General features: G+C 41.3%; 1 protein-coding gene across 1 annotated transcript in view; it reads right to left on the bottom strand.

The window, feature by feature from the left end:
• Positions 1-631: 631 nt before the first annotated feature.
• Positions 632-21,847, bottom strand: part of DCX (doublecortin) — an 83,608-nt gene continuing 62,392 nt past the window's right edge. Inside the window, 2 exon segments of the mRNA XM_027787958.2 lie at positions 632-12,592; positions 15,162-15,256. Of these exon segments, the coding sequence (XP_027643759.2) occupies positions 12,536-12,592; positions 15,162-15,256 (152 nt within the window). The 3' untranslated portion in view covers positions 632-12,535.

The following is a 21,847-nucleotide window of genomic DNA, read 5'->3' as shown; positions in this document are numbered from 1 at the left end:
TTTAATTCTGCAGATGTGAAGCAGAAACAAACAGCAAAGTGGCTTGAACTATATAATTAAATGTGGAGGTCTGAGCCTTATTAACATTTTTCAGGGCTTACGAGGAAGAATGTTATTGTCTTTGCTGCGGTTCTGACAGGGTAGCTGTGAAAGAAGAACTTGGACCTTTTTCAGGCCTGTGTGGGAAAGCAGGACAAACACAGCCTCTTCTCGAGTCTCACCAAACTTCCCAAAGCTAATGTGAGACCGTACGGGCCTTGCCCAGACCCTGGATGCCAAGGCAGAGTTCAGATGGGGGCCACGTTCTGCTGTTTTGAATCCACGGGTTTGACTGAAGTGCTGCGCACAGGGAACAAGCTGCCCTTACCTGCCTCGTATCTCCTACAGTGGGACCCACACTGAGCCCACCCCTTTAGTCAAAAGGATGGGTTTGATACAGGTTGGGCTGCTTCAGTCAGGCAGATGCGAGTCTTAATTAATTCAGGGCCATAAAATTTCCTCCCCGGTCTTTCTTCTGCATTTGTACAAATGGGACTGATTTGGGAAAGCTGATTAATCAAAATAAATGAGTACCGCTACAATTCACAAGTTACAGTCAACACACACTTGCCAAATAAAAGCATCAGAAAGGTTTTTATCAGCCTAAATATTGAAACCAAATTTTATTTTTTGAAAATGACATTACACACATCTTGCAAATGTACATTTAGATGAGAAAACAATGAGTAACAAATATTGAGAGCAAAGCTATAAAGTGGACAGGTTCTCTGCTGCATGGCATTGCATTACAAGAATACTCAGACCTGGGATGGTTATTACAAGTAGTAAAAACAGTTCACAACACCTCACAAAAATGGAATTTTTTTCTAGAAAGTCAAATCTTCTAACAAAAGGAAATTCTGTTAAGGGAGAAGAGGCATGAGGGATAAATATGTGGATCTAGGTACATTTTGTGGGTTTGTGGCAGGGCTTTGTGGTTTTTTTTAAGTCCATTTCTTACAAAATCCATCTTCCTGAGTGACCCCCTCTCTTCCAAGACTTTGACTGTTTTCTGTCCTCCATTGCCAACAGAACCACAGCTAATACACAATAAGCCCTGCGTGCTCAGCTCAGAGCTTGGGAGTGTAGAGAAGGAGTTGTCTACAGAACCCCTAACAACCTATTCCTATATACCATCCCCCACCCCCTTCTGCTGTGTATCCAGGAAAATCAAAAAGTGTGTGCAAACTCCGCAAATCAGGGGCCGCGGGACTAGTCCCATTAGAGCAACCAGGTGTGGAAGCCACGGCCAATATACCACATGCCACATGCCTCAGCTGCAACGGATCAGCAAGATCTCATCGTTTACCAGTGACGCAAACCTCCAAAGATTTAACTTGCTCCCCAGTTCAAGCAGAGGCAACAGATGACCGATCTCCATCTGTTCTACCTTGAAAGTTAGAGTCTAATCAAAGTGCCAAGGCAAGGCGCTGTGAGAAGGAAGTTCCCCGAGAGAACCTGTTGAGAACTGCTTTTCAAACCTCGTTGTGCATCCTTTTATTTATGCCCAAATCTGTACTTTACAACCACGAGAGAGAAAAAGACAGAAGAGAGAGGGAGAGAGAGAGAATCTTTCCAGGAGGAAAGGAAGGGCTAATTAAGAAGAGAGAGGTACAGGACCATGCATTTACTCTCAAAAGCTTGTTCACGAGCAAGCTAACATTTCTAACACTACAACCACTCATCTACATCTGTTTGCTAAGTAACTGAGTTCTACCTACAACTAGGGAGCAGAAGGGGGGTTTTCTTCTTTTCTTCCCCCTCCCTTTAAAACGTCAATAAAAATGTTTTCTGTACAAGTTGAATGGCACAAAAGGTGGTTAAAATGCTAAGTAACTCACCACAAATGGAGAATGCAAAATTAGTTCAAAACATGCATGGACTGTGTACAGGTAAGCAAGGAATCATTGGCATAAAGCTGCAATATATTACAAGATGATACAGTTGAGATCTTTTGGAATAACCTCTGCTTGTTCTATCCCTTTAAGAGAACTTCACATGAAAATTCAGAGTAAAGGGAACTCAAGGTATATAGTCAAGCAGAAAGTTAACTATGGGCAACATTATTTGTCTGAAGAGAAAAGCATTTCCCCTCCCCTTCCATGCACTCCCCCAAGGTACAAAAGTCGATATGATTAGCATTGCTGCAGGCTTGCCAAAAAGAAAGGTTAGATAGATACGTTCTAGGAGAACAAAAGCACCATTTAAATTAATAGCTCTTTGTACAATGTCATTAATTAAATACCTTATTATTTAAACAAAAACAAACTGAAATTTACCAGTCCCAACAACATAACTGAACCCTTACCACCCACATGTCCTCCAAGGTTATGTACACAGAGTTTAAAGTATACCAGCTAAACTTTAAACCCGGCTGCCCCTCCAATCCCCACCCACTGAATGACAATAGAAAATACATTGTGGCCTCTCAGTTATATTATATTGCAGCTTTGTAATTAATGACGAAATCATACAAACTCAATGAATGACCTAAGACAGTAATCCATGATCAGGTTCCAGTTCAGCTGCATATCTCCCTCCCTCAACACAACTTGTCGGCAGGCTTGCGGCTCAGAGAGCAGCAGCGCGCAGAGCCGTGAGTGAAGGCAGTTCATGCTCTTCAGAGAAGAGCAGCGTGAAGAACTCGGGCTTATGTGATGAGAGCTGCTAACCCTAGCTTGTGAATATATTTTGTGATTAAGAAAATAGGCAAAGGCTAGTAACAGCAAAGTCAGCAAGCTGATACTCCTTTCCTGTGCTTCTAGACTAGACAGTGTCATAAAATACAGAGTATCACGGAGGGGAACGTGTTGTGGTTTCAGAGAATAGGAGGAGATTTGGCTAGACAGGTTTCCTCTTTCTAAAAGAGCCTGGGTGTCTTCTAAGTTGATAAGCACAGCTGTACTAGGACTGCCACAGTGATAAAGCTGCTTGGATCACATATCATTTAAATAAGAAGCAAACGAACAACAATTTTACATGTCAGAATTCAGCATGTAATTATAACTCACAGGCTTTCTTGTTCTTACATTCAATACTTCTGCTTCACCTTATCTATAAACACCAATTAGCAGTGCAATTAATTCCCTAAACATTCTTCTTTTTAAGGAGACGCATCATTAGACATCACACTAAATCTGGAAGAAGCTCTTCTGCTGTAAAGGGGGTGGGGGGAAGCTGTGTGCTCTGCAGCCCCTCAGCGACTGTGTGGTCAGCATGAGAGGGAGACAGAATATCACTACATTTCAACTGCTACCTGCAAAGGGAAGTGAATTTAAAACCCATCCATATCTGCTGTGCAATGGTTGGAAGCAGATGGGGAAAAGCAGCCATGCTGGAATTTAAAAAAGAACCAAAAAACCCCACCCCAAACACAAACCCCCAAACCAAACCACAACAAAAAAACCCCACTAAATGTTTCACAGGGATTCTCTAAAGGTAAAAGTCTTCATTTCAAGAACTGGGCTTGGACCCCAGCTCAGGGTCCATTTGGTGCATTACAGACATTTCCTCCGTTTGACCCTGCACGTGGGTTTCTCAGTACTTGGGGGTTCAGAACCAGGGTTTGGTCCAGGTCCACCCTGACCAGGTGCCACCAACGTGTTTCACTCCGACTGCACGTGCCAGGTGAATCACTTGGCTCTGCAACAACCCCGCTGTTCAAATGTGACTCAAATTAATCTCCATTTCCTATATATAACTGTTGCAAATAGAGATGGAAGAACCAGCTTGAATAAAAATCAAAAGCAGCCTTGAGGTTAGATGAGTCACCTAAAGTGAACTGAACCTTCCTTTTTACGTTCAGAGACATTTGGTAATATTTTTCCTTAACAACCTAGCCAACTATAAATCTCTATTCTGCTTGGTACTAGCTGGGACTAGAGTAGAAAAATACTGGAAGTAATAGAAATGTTATTTCTAGTTCAAATAAACCTGCTGGGCTCAGGGCATGTCTATTGGTAGACTGAGTGAGAGTAAAGTGAGATTAAGCCAACACTCTTTAGAACCAGAAAATATAGAGGAGGCCCTGATTTGCTAAGGTTCCTTGTTTAATTTTAATTTCTAAAGTTTTAAGATATATCAACCAAGAAAACTATTTCAGTTTTATCATTATGACAAAACTATACAAAATATCTCCCACATATAACTTGCTATTAGAGGTTCATACAAGAGGTCACTTTATAGCTGGGGTCAATGAGGTTTTCTCTGCAAAGTCTGCAGCTGTCACCCAGGAAACTGAATCTGCACTTAAGTAATTCATCACACAAGAATTATTGACAGTAATCAATCTTTGAAATAGGAGACCAACCTTGGACCAAATGGATTCAGCTCCCTTAATTACAGAGGAGCTTCTGCCTGTTTAAAGCAGCAGAAAATTAGGTGTATTAGGTTTCACACTCAATATAACATGAGTGTCTGAGGATCTATAGAAACAAAGGGGTGCAATCTTTATGCAAAAAAACCAAAATATATCTGAGACTAAACAGCAAAAAATGTGTTTGGATAAATGAGTTGTTCTGCCTTTTAGGATTAAATTCACAAGCTTGTAACTCAACTGACTTTAGAAAAAAGATCTCATAAGAAAACCGGTGTTAAACACAGATCCCCTTGTTCAGCATGGACTTCCCATTGATTTATTGAATGCAGCAGCTCTCACAGATGTGGCTAGGCATTTCATGGGCAAGATCATCATCTGCCTGCACAGCAAATGAAGGTAACCTCCTCCAGGAGCACCTTGGCTTTTCACTCACCCTGGTGCAAGTGGGTTGCTACTTTTTCCGGAGTTTGCTGAGCTCTGTGGGAAGGCATGGGAGGTTCAGAGGTGCTCTCATTATTCTCTTGCACATCTTGCAATTCCCCAGTGTGCCAGGCCTGTCCTTCTCCAAGGCAGGGCATGCTGATGAATTTCTATTTCTGATCTGATAGGGAGGAATAAAAATAAAACCAAACTGCAGGTAGGTGCTGTCATTCAGCAAAGGACTGGATCTTCCCATCCCCCTTTAAGGATGACACATGGTGGCAGGAGAGTAAAACAGGAGCAGGGGAGTAACTTCAAACCAAGTTCTCCTGCCTGAGGCCAAGTGTGACCTTATTTCTGCCACTGGGAGTGGGACATACCCTGTTGTGGCAGATAGCTGGCATCCTGGCTTAGATACCTGGCGGGGGCAATAACTCTCTCAGCGTGCCACCAGAACCCCTGCTGCTTTTCTGTCCAGAACCAAGCTGTAGATCCTCAGCTAGCCCCAGCCTCTCCCTTTTGTCTGTCCCTGGAATTTCTTGGCTTTTGTCTTTTATTATTCCCACACATCAATGGCACTGACATTTCCAGTGCTCTGCCTCATGCTTTCGCTTCCATTTGATTTTCTGTGAAGGCCAAGCTCTTTTCATCACTCAGTAAATATCTCCTAACAAATGCCCCCTACTATCCCTCTTAGAAAAAAGTCTTTTTTCTTTGTTTCCCATGACACTGGCCATCATGGCGTCCTTCTCTAATGATGCCAACTTTCTTTTTTCAGCTAACAGACTCTAATTACTGCAAAGATTTGTTAGTTCCCTTTGGGCATCCTTCTTCTTCAGTTGTTTGAGTGATAAACTGTCAGACCTAGGGACACTCTAAATGGACTCCAGAGTCCCGAGTTCATTGAAGTACAGAGCAAAAGCCAGAACAGGTTAGTTCAACTAAGTGCATTAAGCAATGAAACTGAAAGGCAGCTCCTTCCCATGCAGCCACCTGGCCACCAACACTTTCTAAACAAGAAAGGTTTCAACAACAGGCCCGCTGTTTCCTTAGTAGAAGGCCACTGAAACAGTTAGGCTTACTCACCATTTACAAATACAAGACCCAGAGTCTGAATGGCAACATGAATTGCCCCTGATATGTACATGGACATGGAACAAAAAAAGGGGCGGCAGGGGTCTGTATTCAGGCCAGAGGTGGCAGCTCCAGGTGAGAGGATTGGATTGCTGCGTGTGGATACGGCCCTGCACTCAGGGGTGTTGCTGGCTCCTCCATGGATCTGGGGAGAACTAAAAATGATGTCTGTCTTTCACCATCAATAAAATAATGAAGCATTTTTACAGCATAGTTTTGAGAGAGCCAGAGTTCCTGAAAAAACTTGCCAAAGACAACGGACCAAAGTTTGCTTCTATACGGTTTTCAGACTTTGCTAACTAATGAATAAATCTCAAGAGCGAGCTCTTCCATATGTATCAACTTATGTCAATGCACCTTACAGATGGAGGTGAGTATTGTGAGCAGCTCTTCATGCGTTGGGACACCATGGCACAAGGAGAACTGATCTGTCCACAGTTATGCCAAAGACCGATAGCTCTGAAATCCCAGTGGCTCTGAAACCCCACTGCTGAATCCACCAGGCTTGATTCTCAGAAGCTCATGGGTTGTCAGCGTTTTTAACTTTCTCTAAACAGTGTCCTAAGGGATGGACAGTGGTCTGTGACCCCACAGCTCCACATTTTTACCTGCAGACATAGTACTCGTGCCCTACCCTGCAACCAGGATTCCGTCAGAGCAGCTATGCAATGGCATTGCTGAAAAAAAGCCTTTCCATCCACTCACTCACAAATTGCTGAACATTTTGTCAGGTTGGCCCCAGACCTTCAGACAAACATCAAATGACTAGATCTGTTCCAGAGGAAACAAAACAAAACATTACCAGGGGTCTGTACGCATGGCTGACCCCAGCCTTTCACCTGGAGGCATCCAAAACGAAAGACACCAGACCTCAAGCCAGGAGCAAAAAAGGAGGGTGAAGAATATCTGAATAACAGTATCTATAACCAGTGCAGCAGAACCCAGCCCAATTCATCTACACTCAGTGAGGAGCTGCTGCACTGCGAGCCACAAAACTCAGCTTTAACATTTCCTGAGATACCATGGAGAGGCCTGCTCAGATTCACACAGATGGGACAGAGGCATCAGCCAGAAGAAATCTGTGATTTTGGAGACAGTAATTTTCAAGAGCTGCTTGAATAAATGCTGGATGGGCTGAATATCTCAAGAATCAAAGCCTGTCCTGCCCCCTTATGTCAAGGCCACTTTTACCTAGGCCTTGTTGGGGACATGCATAGTCCTGCTTCTGAAGCCCAAAGCATGCTGGAAGGCACTTAAAGTCTTAACTTTCTTGGTCTCATTACACCAAGGTGGTGTTTCAGCTGGATGTCTTCTAGGTATCCTGTGTAAAGCACTAATCCTGTTGGATGGACTGACCTCACTCTCCATCTAGATAGACAGAAAGAGATCTTCATCTTGTGCCATCCATTTGCTTCTACAAAGAACCTCACCAGTCCTAAATACTGTTCCAGCCTGCTTCCATCAGCAACCAGAAAAATTACTTTGAGCCTAACTAACCACTAGAAAAAAGAAGCTGTTTTGTTTTATATTGGTCAGGATCAGCACCTTGTGTGTGGTAAACACACCTCTATAACTTTTCTCTGGTTGTGGATTGTCTTAGCTTGAGGAGACACTTTCTGGACTAATTTTATACCTACTTTACTTGGCTATTTTTTCTTCCTTTCTCTCAAAATGATTCTGCCTCTACTATAGTAAAAGACAACTCTCCGATTGCCTTGAATGAACGCGGGGTACCACTGAAGTCAATGACAAAAGACAGTCATGTGCTGTCACTGCAATAAAGAGGTGTCATACTGTAAAGTCCATACCATGCCCCTGCAGGGAGGATGCAACTTCCAGGGATGGCTGTCGCTGGAAAAGCATCCTTGTAGGGATTTAGCATGGTGTTACAGAGCAATTTCACAAGGAGTTCTGCGAAGCAGCAAGAAGACCAGCACTGACCTCAAAGGCATGCAAAAGCAAACAAGGCATCGAGAAAGTCTCATCAGTATCCGTATGCATAAGGAGAAACTAACACTTTAATGCCATTATTTTCCATTAAAAATGCCTGAGTGTAACATTGTTTTGCTGTTTGCCACAATTTTTGGTCCTCCCTCCCTTTTTTCCCCTTCAAAAGTACTTTCAAGCAAATGAGAGAGAAATAACAGCTAGACCGTGTGTGCAATTTTCTGCATGCATGTATGTATGTAAGCTGAATATGAAAGAGAGGTGTGGAAGTTGTTTTCTGAGCAGAATTATTTTTCTGTTGTCTATGAAAATAACACAATTAGTGTTTCTAGCTCCTGAGAAAATTGTAAATAATGTGCAGATATAGGAAACACAGACAATGGTAGGCAAAAGCTATTTCTATCACCTGCTGCAGTGCGGACCAAGGTAAAATCCCATTACCAAACTCTTTCAAAATTACTTCAAGGTGTAGAGTCTTGGTTGGCTGTTTAGCTGGTGGAACTGAACTAGCTCCAAATCTTATTACAGATGAGGCTTTAACCCAGAAACTTCAGGATTATAAATGCTTTACAAGTGACAAAAAATCCTAAGGGTGAAGATTTTGCTGCATTGTCCTGATCTTCTGCAGTCAAGACCATCCCTGGAATGTATGAATACAAAGTACATCAGTCTATGCTTGCAGGATTGCTCTTAATTGCTTCCTAGTGATTGTGTGTCTGAAACAGGTATTTTTACTGTATATGCAAATTTGCTAAAACATACTGGCTACTGAATAAAGGCAGATTTTGAAGAAACAAAGCCCTACGACAAGAGTCTTTCCAATTTGTTTTTAAATACTGTATCGTCTTAAAACAATACAGTCAGTGATTCAATTAGTCTCTGAAAGCACTAAAGGTAGCCTCATGAGGCAAATTAGACAGGGTTTTTATAGCAGAATTAATATGGCAAATCCTCATATCCTGTGGAGTTTTATGTGCTTGTAAAAGTAGAAAAAAATATAAAAGGTAAACTCTGGAGTATATAGTGGAATTAATATCATCTGCTCCAGAATTTCATTGGGTCTGGAACTGTAGTATATTAAAAGTAATTACTAATTTGTTCCAGTTCAGGAAAGCTTTCTGACCAAACCCAAGCTTATATCTCGTGAAAAATCAACAGGAGTAAAGCATGTGCTAGAATTTAAGCGTGTCTAAGTTCTTTCCTGAATCAGGGCTGACCTTACATTTAAATGACTAAGGTACGATGCCTGTGCATTGTTTTCTTTGTGTTCAAATCTATATTAGGGATCCTACAAAGCCAAAGATAACTAGTTTTGAATGTAGGTAACATTCCACATGCATTTCTGTACAAGAACTCATGCAATATTGGCATTAATACAGACTATATGTTACAGCTGAAATGCTCACTGACTTCTACTGCCCAGGCATTTCTACCTAGAAAGCAGCTTTCTAAAACTTGGGAGTTTGACCTCATACCATTTTCTTTGTGGCTTCTACTGGTTTGAATGGCTATTTTTCCCACTGAACTTTTTTATTTTTCCTCTTTTAGGCCTTTTGAAGGTCCCCCTAATCCCCTGAAGGAATTGTTGGGCTCAGCCCCACTCCAGAATGATCCTCATGCAATCAAAATTCCACTCCCAAGGGAGCACTTGCAGGATCAGGTTTTAGCTCTGTCACTAGGTGCAGCTGAGGAGGAAGGCCTCAGTGATTCCTTAGCATGCTCCACCAGGAAAAGCATCTTCAAATAACCAAACACTACTTGTGGCAGGAAGGAGAGGAACCACTTCTCAACAGCTACCTCAACAACCATCTCTCCAAAGGTTCATCCACCCCTTGGGATCCTGCTTCATCTTATACAAACCAAACTGATGGATACTAGATAAAAGCACGTCTAAGACTCCTTTCCTACCACCATCAGCTCTAGCAGTTCAGTCTGCTTATGGATAGCAAAAAATTTAGGTTTTCCTGGTGGATCTGTGGTGAGTGTCCCGTACTGAATAGCAAGAGGACCTAGATGTGATTCCATGGCTGGTCTCTTGGTTTAGCAGATTCAGAGGAAAGGTGGTAGGACATGCTAACCCTGACTATGACAGGAACCGCCTGTCACTGAAGTGACAACACCTTTGACTGGAGTCCAAGTCCATCATCTCCAACAGGCAGGGCCATGACTACCTGACATTCCAGGGTCAGGGTCCCTGGAAAGGCAGAAACTTGGGGAGGGACTCTGAGATTGCCACCAACAGAACAGAGGGTAAAAGCACGTCAAATTATCCATCCCACTACAGCTTTTACTAATACAAAGGCTCCAATGGATAATATTGTTAGCATAAGCATGGCCTTTGACATCATTATGCTTAAAAAGTCGTATTTGCTCATGACCAGTGTCTACAGTAGCACCCACAGGATTAAACAGCCAAAAATTAGCACCCATAACCAAATCTGCACCCAGAATACTTCAGCACCTTCTGTTAGAGGATCTGAAAGCACTTTACGAATGTCAACCAACATTTGGCCTCACAACCCCCAGTGAGGTAGAACAGTATTGTCCCTGCAGGGACAGATAGACAGATTGAGGCACAGGGTTACTAAGAGACCTGCTCCCGTTCAGACACTAAGTTTAGCAATGCCAAGGGCTGAATGAAGGTGTCCTGACTACTGCACCTATGCTTTGTCTACCCTACCATCCTTCTCCCCACAAACCTTCAACATGAGCCCTTAGTCTTTGAACTAAAACCAGGATACAGTAGGTGAAATGATCATTTGGCAGTCACACAGCCAGAGAGTTACTCAATTAAATGAAGTTACTTGTGGGAACAAATTATATTTTGTGCAAAACTCTGGGTGTAAATGATCATGCACTAAGACTACTGGGTGCAAATTTGGTGCATGATAACTCTGACCCCTTGATAATTCCCAATCCTGGCCTCTCTCAGATAAATATCTTTTTTTTTTTTTTTTTTAAGTTGCATTATACGTATCATCACACGAACCTCTAAAGATGCAGCCTGCACAGATTGTTTCATACCAGCAATGCAAGCAAACAAAATGTGGAGTGGCTTTGGGAACAACCCAGCATTCATGTAACATCAAACATCACAATGGTATAATTCATTCTAATCACAAGGGGTTGCAAGGCAATGGGGAATAGGTGTGCATGTTGGAAAAAAAAAGGCAAATAGAGCAACAAAGAAAGATTTGATTGCACAGATTTCATTTAGGTAAAGTTCTGTAATAATCACTTTCATCAAAAGCTTATTCCATGAGAAAGGGAGGCAATGCCAGCTAGCCTATGACAAAGCTTCGGCGTAGTAAAAACCACCAGCCCTGCGTGAATAGATGAACTTTGCATTCTGTAGGAGTCATTACTGATTAATAAAAGCAAAAGGTTTCTCTAAGTACAGTAAGTTTGTTCTTGTCAGATAGAAGAGTTTCGTAAAATATGGGGTTTTGAACACCACAAAATTCCATTTGTTATATAAGTAGAGAATCTGGCCATAGTTAGGAATACTGAAGTGTAAAAAACCAAATATGTAGTCTTAAACATTACAAAAACTATCAAAACATTCAATATTTTGAATTGACCTTTTTTTTCCCCCCTACAAGTGTCTATGTTGGCAGTGATGACAAGATTTCTAAACTGAGTTGTTGTTATTACTCTTCTGCAGTTGTTGGTTGGTTTTTTTTGTACATTTTTCTGAATGTGTTTTTTAAACAAAAGAAAATTACCAGCTTTTATAAAAAAGAAGGAGCTTGAATCCTTACTCCCAAAACACAGATACAAGGTTTTCCTTTATAAAAAGTGTATTGATTTTTTTGCTATAAAAAGTGACCTATAGGGTGTCAAACCTGAAAACAAATTTTCACAGTGTTTTCAGTGTTGGCTGTTCACAAGGCATTACTGTTACAAACAGAGATAGAGAGATACCATAGGGTAGGTACAAAAATTTCTTACCAGCTAGTAGTATCTTTGGATCATATGTGAAAGGTGTTCTACTCCAGATAACTCAGCTGACTTAGATTTTTTTTTTTGCTTAATCATTAAAAAACATAAAAATCTCAATATTTGAATCACTATTATACTAACCTTACTTAGCACCTTAGATGGTTATTCCTAATCTCATCCAAGCTTCTGCTGGCATATTAAACATCAAACTAGTAAGTCATTTCCCTTCCTGCCAACAATAAAACCAGTACTAGTTAGTATGCGAGTGCTAAAATCAGGGCTGCAAATGAGGAGCAGGTGAGCTGGCAAACGTTGGCAGTTTGGACAGGTGGAGAATATAATTTGCTCTACTTGAGCTTGCAAATTGGTCAGCAAGCGATCCTTTTGCACACTTCCAGGGGAGCTACTTTACTATCACTGGGAAAATTACAGAGTCGCAGCAGAAGAAATAATAGAAGAAAATGGGAAATGCACAGGATCATTGGCTTATTGGCCCCAAATGTCTCGCAATGTCCATTTTGCATCCCTATAACTTAGAAGAATGGTATCCCTCTATCTCTATAGACTGGTAGGTGTTTATTTGTGGCACAGAGGATAAATCACAGAAAAAAAATGACATATAACTGTGTGTCCTTTGATTTGAAAGCACCAGTCACCTATCTGCTTATTCTGGCAGAAGTACTCTACTGTATCTTAAACATAGCTTGCAATATGGACATTTAGCTGTGTGTCGCTTTACATGGAATCTCCAAGGGAATCAGAGTCATCCAAAGACAGAGGCAGATACAAGTCCTGTAGGAAGAAAGAAGAAAAATGTTAACTCACACAATCAGTTTCCAGCTTTGGTCATGTGTAAGGAACCAGTCAAATGGCCCAGCTCTGTGCAGTTCATAGGGACGGGGTAGAAGACTCATGCACTGGTTACTGGATGGGCTGACCAGTTGTCCAGGCAGTTTAAAGCTAAAATCAAGGTAGGTTACTTGCACAGTGGAGCAAGAGAATCTTTGTACCAGAAGAAACATGACTGTTCAGTGGTACGTTTGAAAGTATTTTTTTTATTGCTTCTGGATCGATGTGTCCATTACAGCACATGCATGAAAGAGCAGGACTCTTCCTTAAACAGGCTCTTTGAACCTAAGTCCATTACAGTCTTACCTTGATTTGACAGATACCCTTAGGACAAACCTCTAGGAAAATCACATGTTCCATGACTTATTTTTTATTTTAAGTCTCTTCTGGTTGATTAGAAAAGTTAAGAAAATAATCCCAAGTTTATTATTTGGATCCAATACTGAATGTAAAGCTTTCCTGGAGTAACCATCTTAATCCACTTCCTTAGAGTTTTGTGTGGAACTAGGTACACAAACTGGTTCAAGGGCTAAAGCTCTCCTTGGACCTTTTTGAACTCTGATGCACACACAGGTAATAACTGTGAGCAAAATGCAGAAAAGCCCAACTACACAGAAAGGAAATTCACAGCAGCCTTGGTCTGAGAAGAGGTAATACAGGACTTTCTGGTGAACTCAGCCGAAGCATTTCTCATTTGAGCTTTAGGGAGAAAAAAAGTTGATTTCACCATAAGCAGGAAATTGCTTCTGGGAGAAAGACAATGATGCATGAATATTCTGGTAACCTAAAATACTCCATTCACATTTGCTGATTGGCTTAAATTATCGGAGAAACTCATAGATGGATTGGCTTTGCCCTCAGCAGTCACCATCTATTACCAATGTTCTAGGGGCTTCTCCGGAAAGGTCATAAATCAGCCAGCTGAAAACATACATAAAACATTAAAGAAGGTGAGTTTTCCTTCTCTTTACCAGGAAGCAAACCCCATCTCCAGAGTCCTAAATGAGACAGTGTTTGGGAAGCATTTTGGGTCCTTGATGGCTGAAGCAAAGGATGCAGTTTACAGCATTACTTTTGCTGACATACACACATGAAGAATTGTTGAATTCAGACTATGGGCCAGATCCTGGTCTCAATTATAAATTAATAATAAACCTGGACCCATTGTGTTAAAAACGGTGCATTTCCACAGATGTAGGCTGAGCAGCTGAGATCAGAGTAAAGTCCTGAGGAAAACAGATTTCATTTGGATTCAGCTATACCTTTGTTATAGGAAGTCAAATAAAGCTGAGTAACTATTTTAAAGATCTGATTTTTGAGAAGCCCTAAGTCCACCTCAGGCTCCCCCAGTACCATTCAACCCCAACACCAAATGTCTGCAATCTAAAATCTTAACATGTTAGAGGTGTAATCCAAAGCCCATTGGACTTTTGGGGATTCTTCTCATTGACTTCTCTGTGCTTTGTTCCACCATCATAACAACTGCAGTCCAGCTGCTACTATCACTTCTTACTTTAAGAAAACACATAATCCTCAAACAAAATTGGTTTAACCCATGCAACCCAAACCACAGTGGATTACATTGTGGCTGGTTGACTGCAAAACCTCACCACTATCAGAATTTTTTAATTATTCTTCCATAATTTCATCTCAATGCCTTCAAAGTCATACTCGGGCTGAGAGGTACATTCTGATTACTAAGGAGAAACCCCACTGACCTCCTCTCACAATGACAGTTATGTCCAAGTTCCAATTTCCATAACAAGTAAAGACTGTTGGAAGTAACACTGTGGCTCTTCCAGAAATGAGAAAGCCCATGGAAATGATAATCTGGACTCAGTGCAGAACGTCACTAAATAATAGGAACATAAAAACCCGTGACTGCTGCCATACCTTTTAAATAAATCAAGACATGAATTATCCATGGGCCAGCACAGGTTTACTGATCTCTACTAGGATGTCATGCTACCTGTTAGACACCCTGTTTGTTACCAGGAGAAACAGCTATTGTGCTGGAACACAATTACTACACCAGCTGTAAAAAATAATTTATTTTCTGTAAAACAGAGCATGGCCTAAAATAATTTAAAAAATAATAATCCTTGAGGAGCATCATTAAAGTGATGTCTTAGAGCTTCAGTAGCATTTGCATTTCTTCTGCTGTTTAATGGAACAGATTTGCCAACACTTCAGGCTTTTCAAGAAAGGAGGATCTATATGAAGATCATATCCCTCAATAACTTGTGAACTATTTCAAATAGTGGTACAAGCTCAGGGTTATCTCTTCTGATTGACACAGATGATCTCCAGCACACATTAATAACTGCAGTGGAAGATTTGTTCACAATCTTGCTGGAGCCCAAAGTGACCCTTTTAGGCAATGGGTCAAATTCTCCAATGTTTCAGCATAAGGAGTTGTGCTTCCACAGAATATGGGCATGATTTAAATGTCATACAAATCTGAGTAGACTAAGGAAGAAATAGATGTAGTAAGGTATAAGAAACGTAATACCTTGTGCTTACGGAGGCTCCCTGGGCTGGTGGGTGTGGAGATCGGGGACTGCTTTGATTTGGGTGTAGACAGCTGACTGCTTGAGGTCCCGTTTGCTGTCAGAAAGTAAGACAGAAGCTAGCAATCAGACAAGCAAGAGGATGATCTTCTTTCTCCTCTGGGGACACGGAAGGTATCCAAAAGTTTAACACAGAAACACTATAGATTATTCATGGTAGGCAGGAGAAAAAAAACATTTGAATGCTATGGCTGTTCACCCAACTTAAGGCTTTCAGCTGTTCAGGGTAATAGACTGTGAAATACAAAATATATTGAAGGAGCAATATTTTACACTGCAAATATTCACCAAATTGATCCGAGACATACATGACCAGAAAAACAGAAAGACAATTTCTATGTTCTCAAACAGTTTAACGCAATTGAAACCACACAGCATTTAAAGGCATGAGTGGAAACCAGAGGCTGCAGAGATCCTGGATCCTAAACAAGAAATAGTCACATTACAAATTAGACAAACAGCTGCCTAAAATGCCCTGGATGTAGTTAGCTGTGGCTGGGATTACATGACCAAAAGAGCCCTTCTGAAGCCCTGGTGTAAGCACAGGGTGGCACGTGCCTGTCCACCTCTGTGGCGAGAGGCCAGAGCTGGCACCTCCACTGCCTGCACCGGGGAGGTGGACGTGGTCCATCACGGGGAGGAACAGGAGAATCACATCATGCAATGATCCTCTTGCAAAGATCAAAATCTGGCCTTTTGGGTTGCTTTGTTTGTTCATGTTGCTTCCAAGAAAATGTAGTTATTCTCCATGTAAAAAAATATGGTTCATTTAAATCAAATGGCTTTTGGAAGGGTCATTCACTAAGACCTTCACAGACCTGGCTTTTAGTTAAAGCGAAGGGCCCCAGGTCTATGTCAGGCCAAGCTATTACACATTTATTGAACTAAAAAGGAATGAAAGTAAACAGCATATTATGCAAAAAAATGAAGGGAAATAAAATGGAATATGGATAAATTATTTTTTTCCTACAACTGATGTTCTTTGAAGTAAGCTAATGTCTTTGATCATTGCCAGGTGTCACAATACATATTTCATAAGGACATACTTGCACACATGAACTTGGCCATTCATAGGTTGTGTATCAGCTCCAGGGACACAGACCCTCTTGTTACCACGGGTTGTAAACATACAGCACCAGCAGCATTACTTGAGGGAAGGAAATTCAAACTCATGCTAGCTGTGTCCAAGCATATTGTCTTTTCTGGCCTTTTCTTTTTGCAATTCAAGGAGCAGCAAGCTGGAGGCCTTATAAGCATTAAACTACGTATCCCAATCAAGTCTTCGAAAGTGACATTTCCAAAACCTACTCCAGATGTTAACATATTCAGCACAAGCCACAAAACTAAACCCCAAATATTTTGATTGCCATCTCCTTACATGGCAACAGTGTCGCCAGCCCTCCGGCTAACTACACAAATCCCTACCCCTTTTAAAGAAAGCATCTGAAATGGTGTTGGCGTTTCAGAGAGAGAGAGAAAGACAAACGTACAACGATCCAGGCTTGTTGTCCTGCTCTCTAAGTGCCCAGTATCTCTCTATACCATTACTCTAACTGTAAAGGCACGCACACAGGCAGATGGATGGTTGCAGCATATGGGACTTACACTTTCAATTGTAATAGCTGAATATGCAAATCAGTCACTTAAAATTAAGCAAGTAGTTGAGTGTCTGGAGGAGACCTAAGAAGTGTATAAAGTATCATGAAGTAAGAAGAAAGTGTGAGAGTGTTGTATTTTTTAAAGTAAAACCGGTGTAACTCTTGCTTTAATGCCCAGGACAGCCTCATTCCTCCTCTCTGTTCCCTTCTTGTGAGAAAGAGGGGGCAGTTAAGGTTCATAGTATCACTGGCCCAAATGCAGAGGTCGTACATGTGAATTCAAGTGAGTGTAAAGAAACATGTGCTCTAAGCCACAGGACAAAGGAGGAGTTATGTTGAAGCGTAACTTAATGCTTTAACATGTTAAAGCAGCTCAGGCTCAGCAGATCCATGGTGATGTGTGCCCTCCGTCTCTATACCCATCAAAGAGGGGGCTATTCCGTACAGGTGGGCTTTTTCCCATTACAAATACACCTCACTGAGGAAACAGATATTTCTTAAAAGGTGTAGAAATAATGATTTATAGGGGAACAGAGTGACCTTTGCCTCCCAGTTCCACTCAGACCGTTCTTTATTGGTGGTGGTGGGGAAAACCTAGTTATGGAAACCCAGAAACTGTTCCACACGGGTCCCTGCACAGTGACATGCCACTCTTCACTTTGCTCCAGTTCTACAAAGTGAGCTACCCTCGAGGCTGCTGGGGAAAAAAAGTAGAGTTCACTAACTTTATGCTATATAATGAAGGCTATTCAGAAAAAAAGAACTTAGATCTCTTTTTAGTTTGGTTTTTTTTTTTCCCCAAGAGACTTCAGATTTTCTATTTAAGAAAATGTGGGGTACAATAACACTAATATAATCTGCGTTAGCTAGAATCCATCTCTGATTTCTAAAATGCCTCTTTCTTCATTTATTTCCAATTGTCACTAATCCTGAGGCAGGAAGTAATCCTTCCTCAGATGAAGAATGCCACTTAACAACTGTACAAAGAACCCAAATTTCCCTTCCACAAACAGGAAGACTGGAAGAATGGCTAACAGGCAGTGTGCAGCAAATAGATGTAATTGCTGCAGGGAAGGAGAGAAATTCCCTAATACAATGAGACTTTAAGTGCTACAACAGGGATGTTAATATTTTATGAGCACCGACGAAAAAACAGATGTGACATCCAAATCAGAAATCCAATGAGACGGATGTATATCATTACAAATATTCACAAAGAATTTTGCAGCAGGAGCAACAATTAAGAAGCCCAGTTTAATTTTCTCTATGTCTGCTAATGAAGAATAGTATTCATAATCAGACTGTCACACATTTCTTTTGAACTCAAATGCAAGAAAATAACAAGAGGCAAAGAGCAGATCCCAGGTGGTGTGTAACGCTGCTGCTCTACTAAAATCTGCTGATGACTTATGGTAGCTAAGTATCTCATGTAAGGTCAGCTATTGGAAACCATCCTTTATAACCAGCTTTCATTGGAATTAATTTGGTTTTTTCCCACCGCATTATTGTTTACATATTATGTCTTATTTATGTCATTGTATTTGCTTTGCAACTTCAATTTACCTTAAAGCCCCTTTGTGCATATGACACGTCCTTTAATTGCATGAACATGTGCACTGCCTTTTTTCATAGGATCATTCAGCGCATAAAACAATTTGTACTCTCAAGATCAATCAGGCTTGCCCAACAAATGAGTGGGAGGATGGAGAATATAGCACCATGTCGTGTTTGAGATGGCTGTGAGAGGTACAGGTAAACTGAATTCTCTGCCTGCTTCTCCCACAGATAATTTGGCCAGACTTGTTATATGCAACTGTTCCTTGAGTGTTGCTTGGGTATGTTTGGATGACTGGGACTCTGGATCTGTATTTCCAGCAATGATAAGCACTGAGACCTGTAAATGGGGTTAGTGAGGTCCATCTGTCTTGAACGCACATTTCTATCAATAAACAGAAAAAAGAAAAAGCAGACCCCAAGGATCACGGAGTGCTCAGAATGTGTGGGGATATCTCTATTTCCATCAGTTTGCAAAATAAGGTTAATACTCCTTGCTCCATTGGGGTTCCCAGGGTCCTGCAAATAAATACCTAGTTTGAGGAGCACATGCCCATACACCACAAGAGTGAGAGAAAGAACCATGAAATATGTGGATAGTTTTGTCTCCAGGTCAGGTTTTGAAGCACCACCAAGAAAATAAAGAGGGGCAACAACCAGAACAAGGACAGCATAAAGAAAATGTAGAAATAGCAGCTCATTTAGTGAGCACAAGCCATCCTGCCCTCCAGGATAGAGGAGCCTGTGGGAAAAATAAAGACTCCAAGGTAGTGTTTATTCAAGAGTGGAAGAATTCAGATTACACAGGCATCATTCGCTCAGGCACCTTCTAACTCCCAAGCACTCTGCTCTGCAGCGTTGGCACCTTTTTCTCATCATGTTTTGTGAGGGTGATCTCTCTACTGGATGCGTACTGTGGATTGTCAGCTAGCAGAATGTAAGTAAGCGCAAGTGGGATAACAAGCTGCTCTATCTTGTGTGCAATCCAAAAGACATCTGCTGCCTTTTTAACACATTCATATATAATGACCCTGGGGAGCCAGATCTGCAGTCGGGACAGACTGACATTCTGTATCTGTTTTGCTAATTGCTGCTGCCATATGAATATGCTTTTGTCCCTCTATCCAAACCCTTCCATTAGAGGACTGAGAAATTAAATTCCTGCAGCAGTGCCTCAGAGCCCTGTTCGTAGGCTCCATGAGCCAAATCAAGGCAAAGCTAGGGAAAGAAATTTTCAAATTTCAGCTCAGGTACCTGTGGCTCTGCACTGCAAAGAACTAAGGTCATGCTGGTTTTAGAAATCATAAATTCTCCTATCACAGCCTGTGTATCTATACAGCTGAACCCCTATTTGTTAGGTGAGGTACTGTAAGATAAATTCATATTCTTCTAACAAAGAAGCAACGGCAAATGACATCATTATTTTCTCCCCTGTATTTCTCCCCTGAGATTTATCTCTGTCTTCTGTTTGGTTTGACTTCTTATTGGAGTGTTCTGTTAAATAAATTTTGCCAAACTTCATCCTGACCCTACCCCATTTAAATCTCAGGGACCGTAGCAGCAGCACAGGGACTTATCTCCTTACACTCAGTTTTGCTCTTGTCATGATAGGAGAAAGAAGTGGATGATATACTGCAGGTGCAGTTTAGTCTGGATTTTATTGCTCTAAACTATGTCTTTTAGCAAAGCTGACTTCATGGAAAGAAAAACAGAAGCTAGAAAAAAAACATAGAAGCTTTGTAACTCCAATTCTGTGCTCTAAATTGGCATAAAATATAATTGGGTCATCCCCAATAGAGATCTTATTTTTTAAAAGCACCAAGTCTGACAGGGGCTCACAGGCTCCCTAGGAGACCTGCTTCAGTAATTAAGATGCTTATAATTGAAAAGTGTTCCTAATATCTGATCTATATGTCCCCTATTAAAGATTAAACCCATGACCTGTCTTATCCTTATTTGGAGAGTGTTCAATTATCCCTTCTCAGTCTTCTTTTTTTCTAAGTTGAATCAGTTCATTTCTTTCACCCTTTCCTCCCAAAGCAGTTTCTGAACCCTAGGAAATTTCTTCTGGGTTTTCTCCAGTTTGCCTATGTCTTTCTTAGCATGTTCAGTCCATACAAAAACCCAACAACCTAAGCTCAACTAAGGGCAGATGAAGACACCATCCCTTCCAGTCTCAATTCACATCTGATATACGAGAAACTAGTTCAGCTCTGCTAGCTAACATTTGGGAGACAGAGAAGAGAAAGGCACTTGGATACATTCTTGTAGAGGGAGAAGTAAAACCCTGCTGTATTTTGCTAACCACATGTTGGGGGAGTTACGTGAAGGATACAGATGAAAGACTGCATCACAGCCCCAGCACCAAAGAGATGGGAAACTAAAGGATATACTGGGAGCCCAGTGGGAACTGCTGGCAAAGCAGCCAGGGCCTTCCAGTCAAGGAATAAGTGAAAACACCCCCATGATGAAATGATCAGCACAGTGTCTGGAGGAATAGCTGAATCAAAACAGAAATACACTGGCATTGCTGAGAAGGTATATGTATGGGTTTGAGGTTAATGAGAGAAGGAAGAAAGGATTCTCCTTGGGAATATAAGGACTGTGGTCTGTTACCATCTGCTTATAGCAAAGCACTTTGTCATTCTTCATTCATTCATTTAATTTTCATTCATTCATTTAATTTTCATTCATTCATTCATTTAAATGATTGTATGGTAAATAAAGAGATAAAAGTACTGTGCCAAGAAAACAGTGTTTAACATGCTTCTGTGGATTAGCTACCTCATTTTTTTAATATCCTTGGAGCTGAAGGGCTCTGGCTGCCTAGAGGGAATTGAGCTTTTCACAGTGAGGCCATGACATATCTAGGCAGGAGGCAAATTACCTCCGGCAGAAGGTAGCAATTCAACCAGTGAACTCAAATCACTGCAGCTGAGAGCTGGCACTCTCTGTGCAGTTGCACTTCTTGCGTGGCCTTTTGTCCTGACGATTTTAACAAAATATTTTGTTTATGTGTGCTTTGTTGCTCCATGTTAATCCTTGTTGTTTTGGAATGGGAGCTGACCACTTAGGTGGCTCACTACCAGAATTGCTGTAACAAGATAGTCAAAGAATACATTACAGTTCACATCTAGCTGGTGATAGGAGCATTTAAATGGGTTAGAAGCTGCTTCCTTTTCAGTGCTAGATTTACAGACTTACCACATATATTTCCTTCTGTATTCTGCTGTCGTTCTGACTGAGAGGTGGCCCCAGAGACCACAGTCAAGAACAAAGTTTTGGGTGCCATCAGGGGAAACTGGACTCCAGACAGCAGTACAGTCTCTCTATGGCTCTCCTAGAAAGCTAGTTATACCTGGATCTATGTTTCTCACCTGGATCTATGTTTCTCATTGAGAAGTAGATCACTAAATCCATAGCCAAAAACAGAAGGCTATCAAAGATGAATGGAGAACACCTGGCACAGAAGGCAG

The sequence above is a fragment of the Falco peregrinus genome, chromosome 13 (genome assembly GCF_023634155.1).
Source record: "Falco peregrinus isolate bFalPer1 chromosome 13, bFalPer1.pri, whole genome shotgun sequence".
Classification (NCBI taxonomy): domain Eukaryota; kingdom Metazoa; phylum Chordata; class Aves; order Falconiformes; family Falconidae; genus Falco; species Falco peregrinus.
The sequence above is the reverse complement of the archived record's forward strand: the minus strand, read 5'-3'. Positions and strand labels throughout refer to the sequence as shown.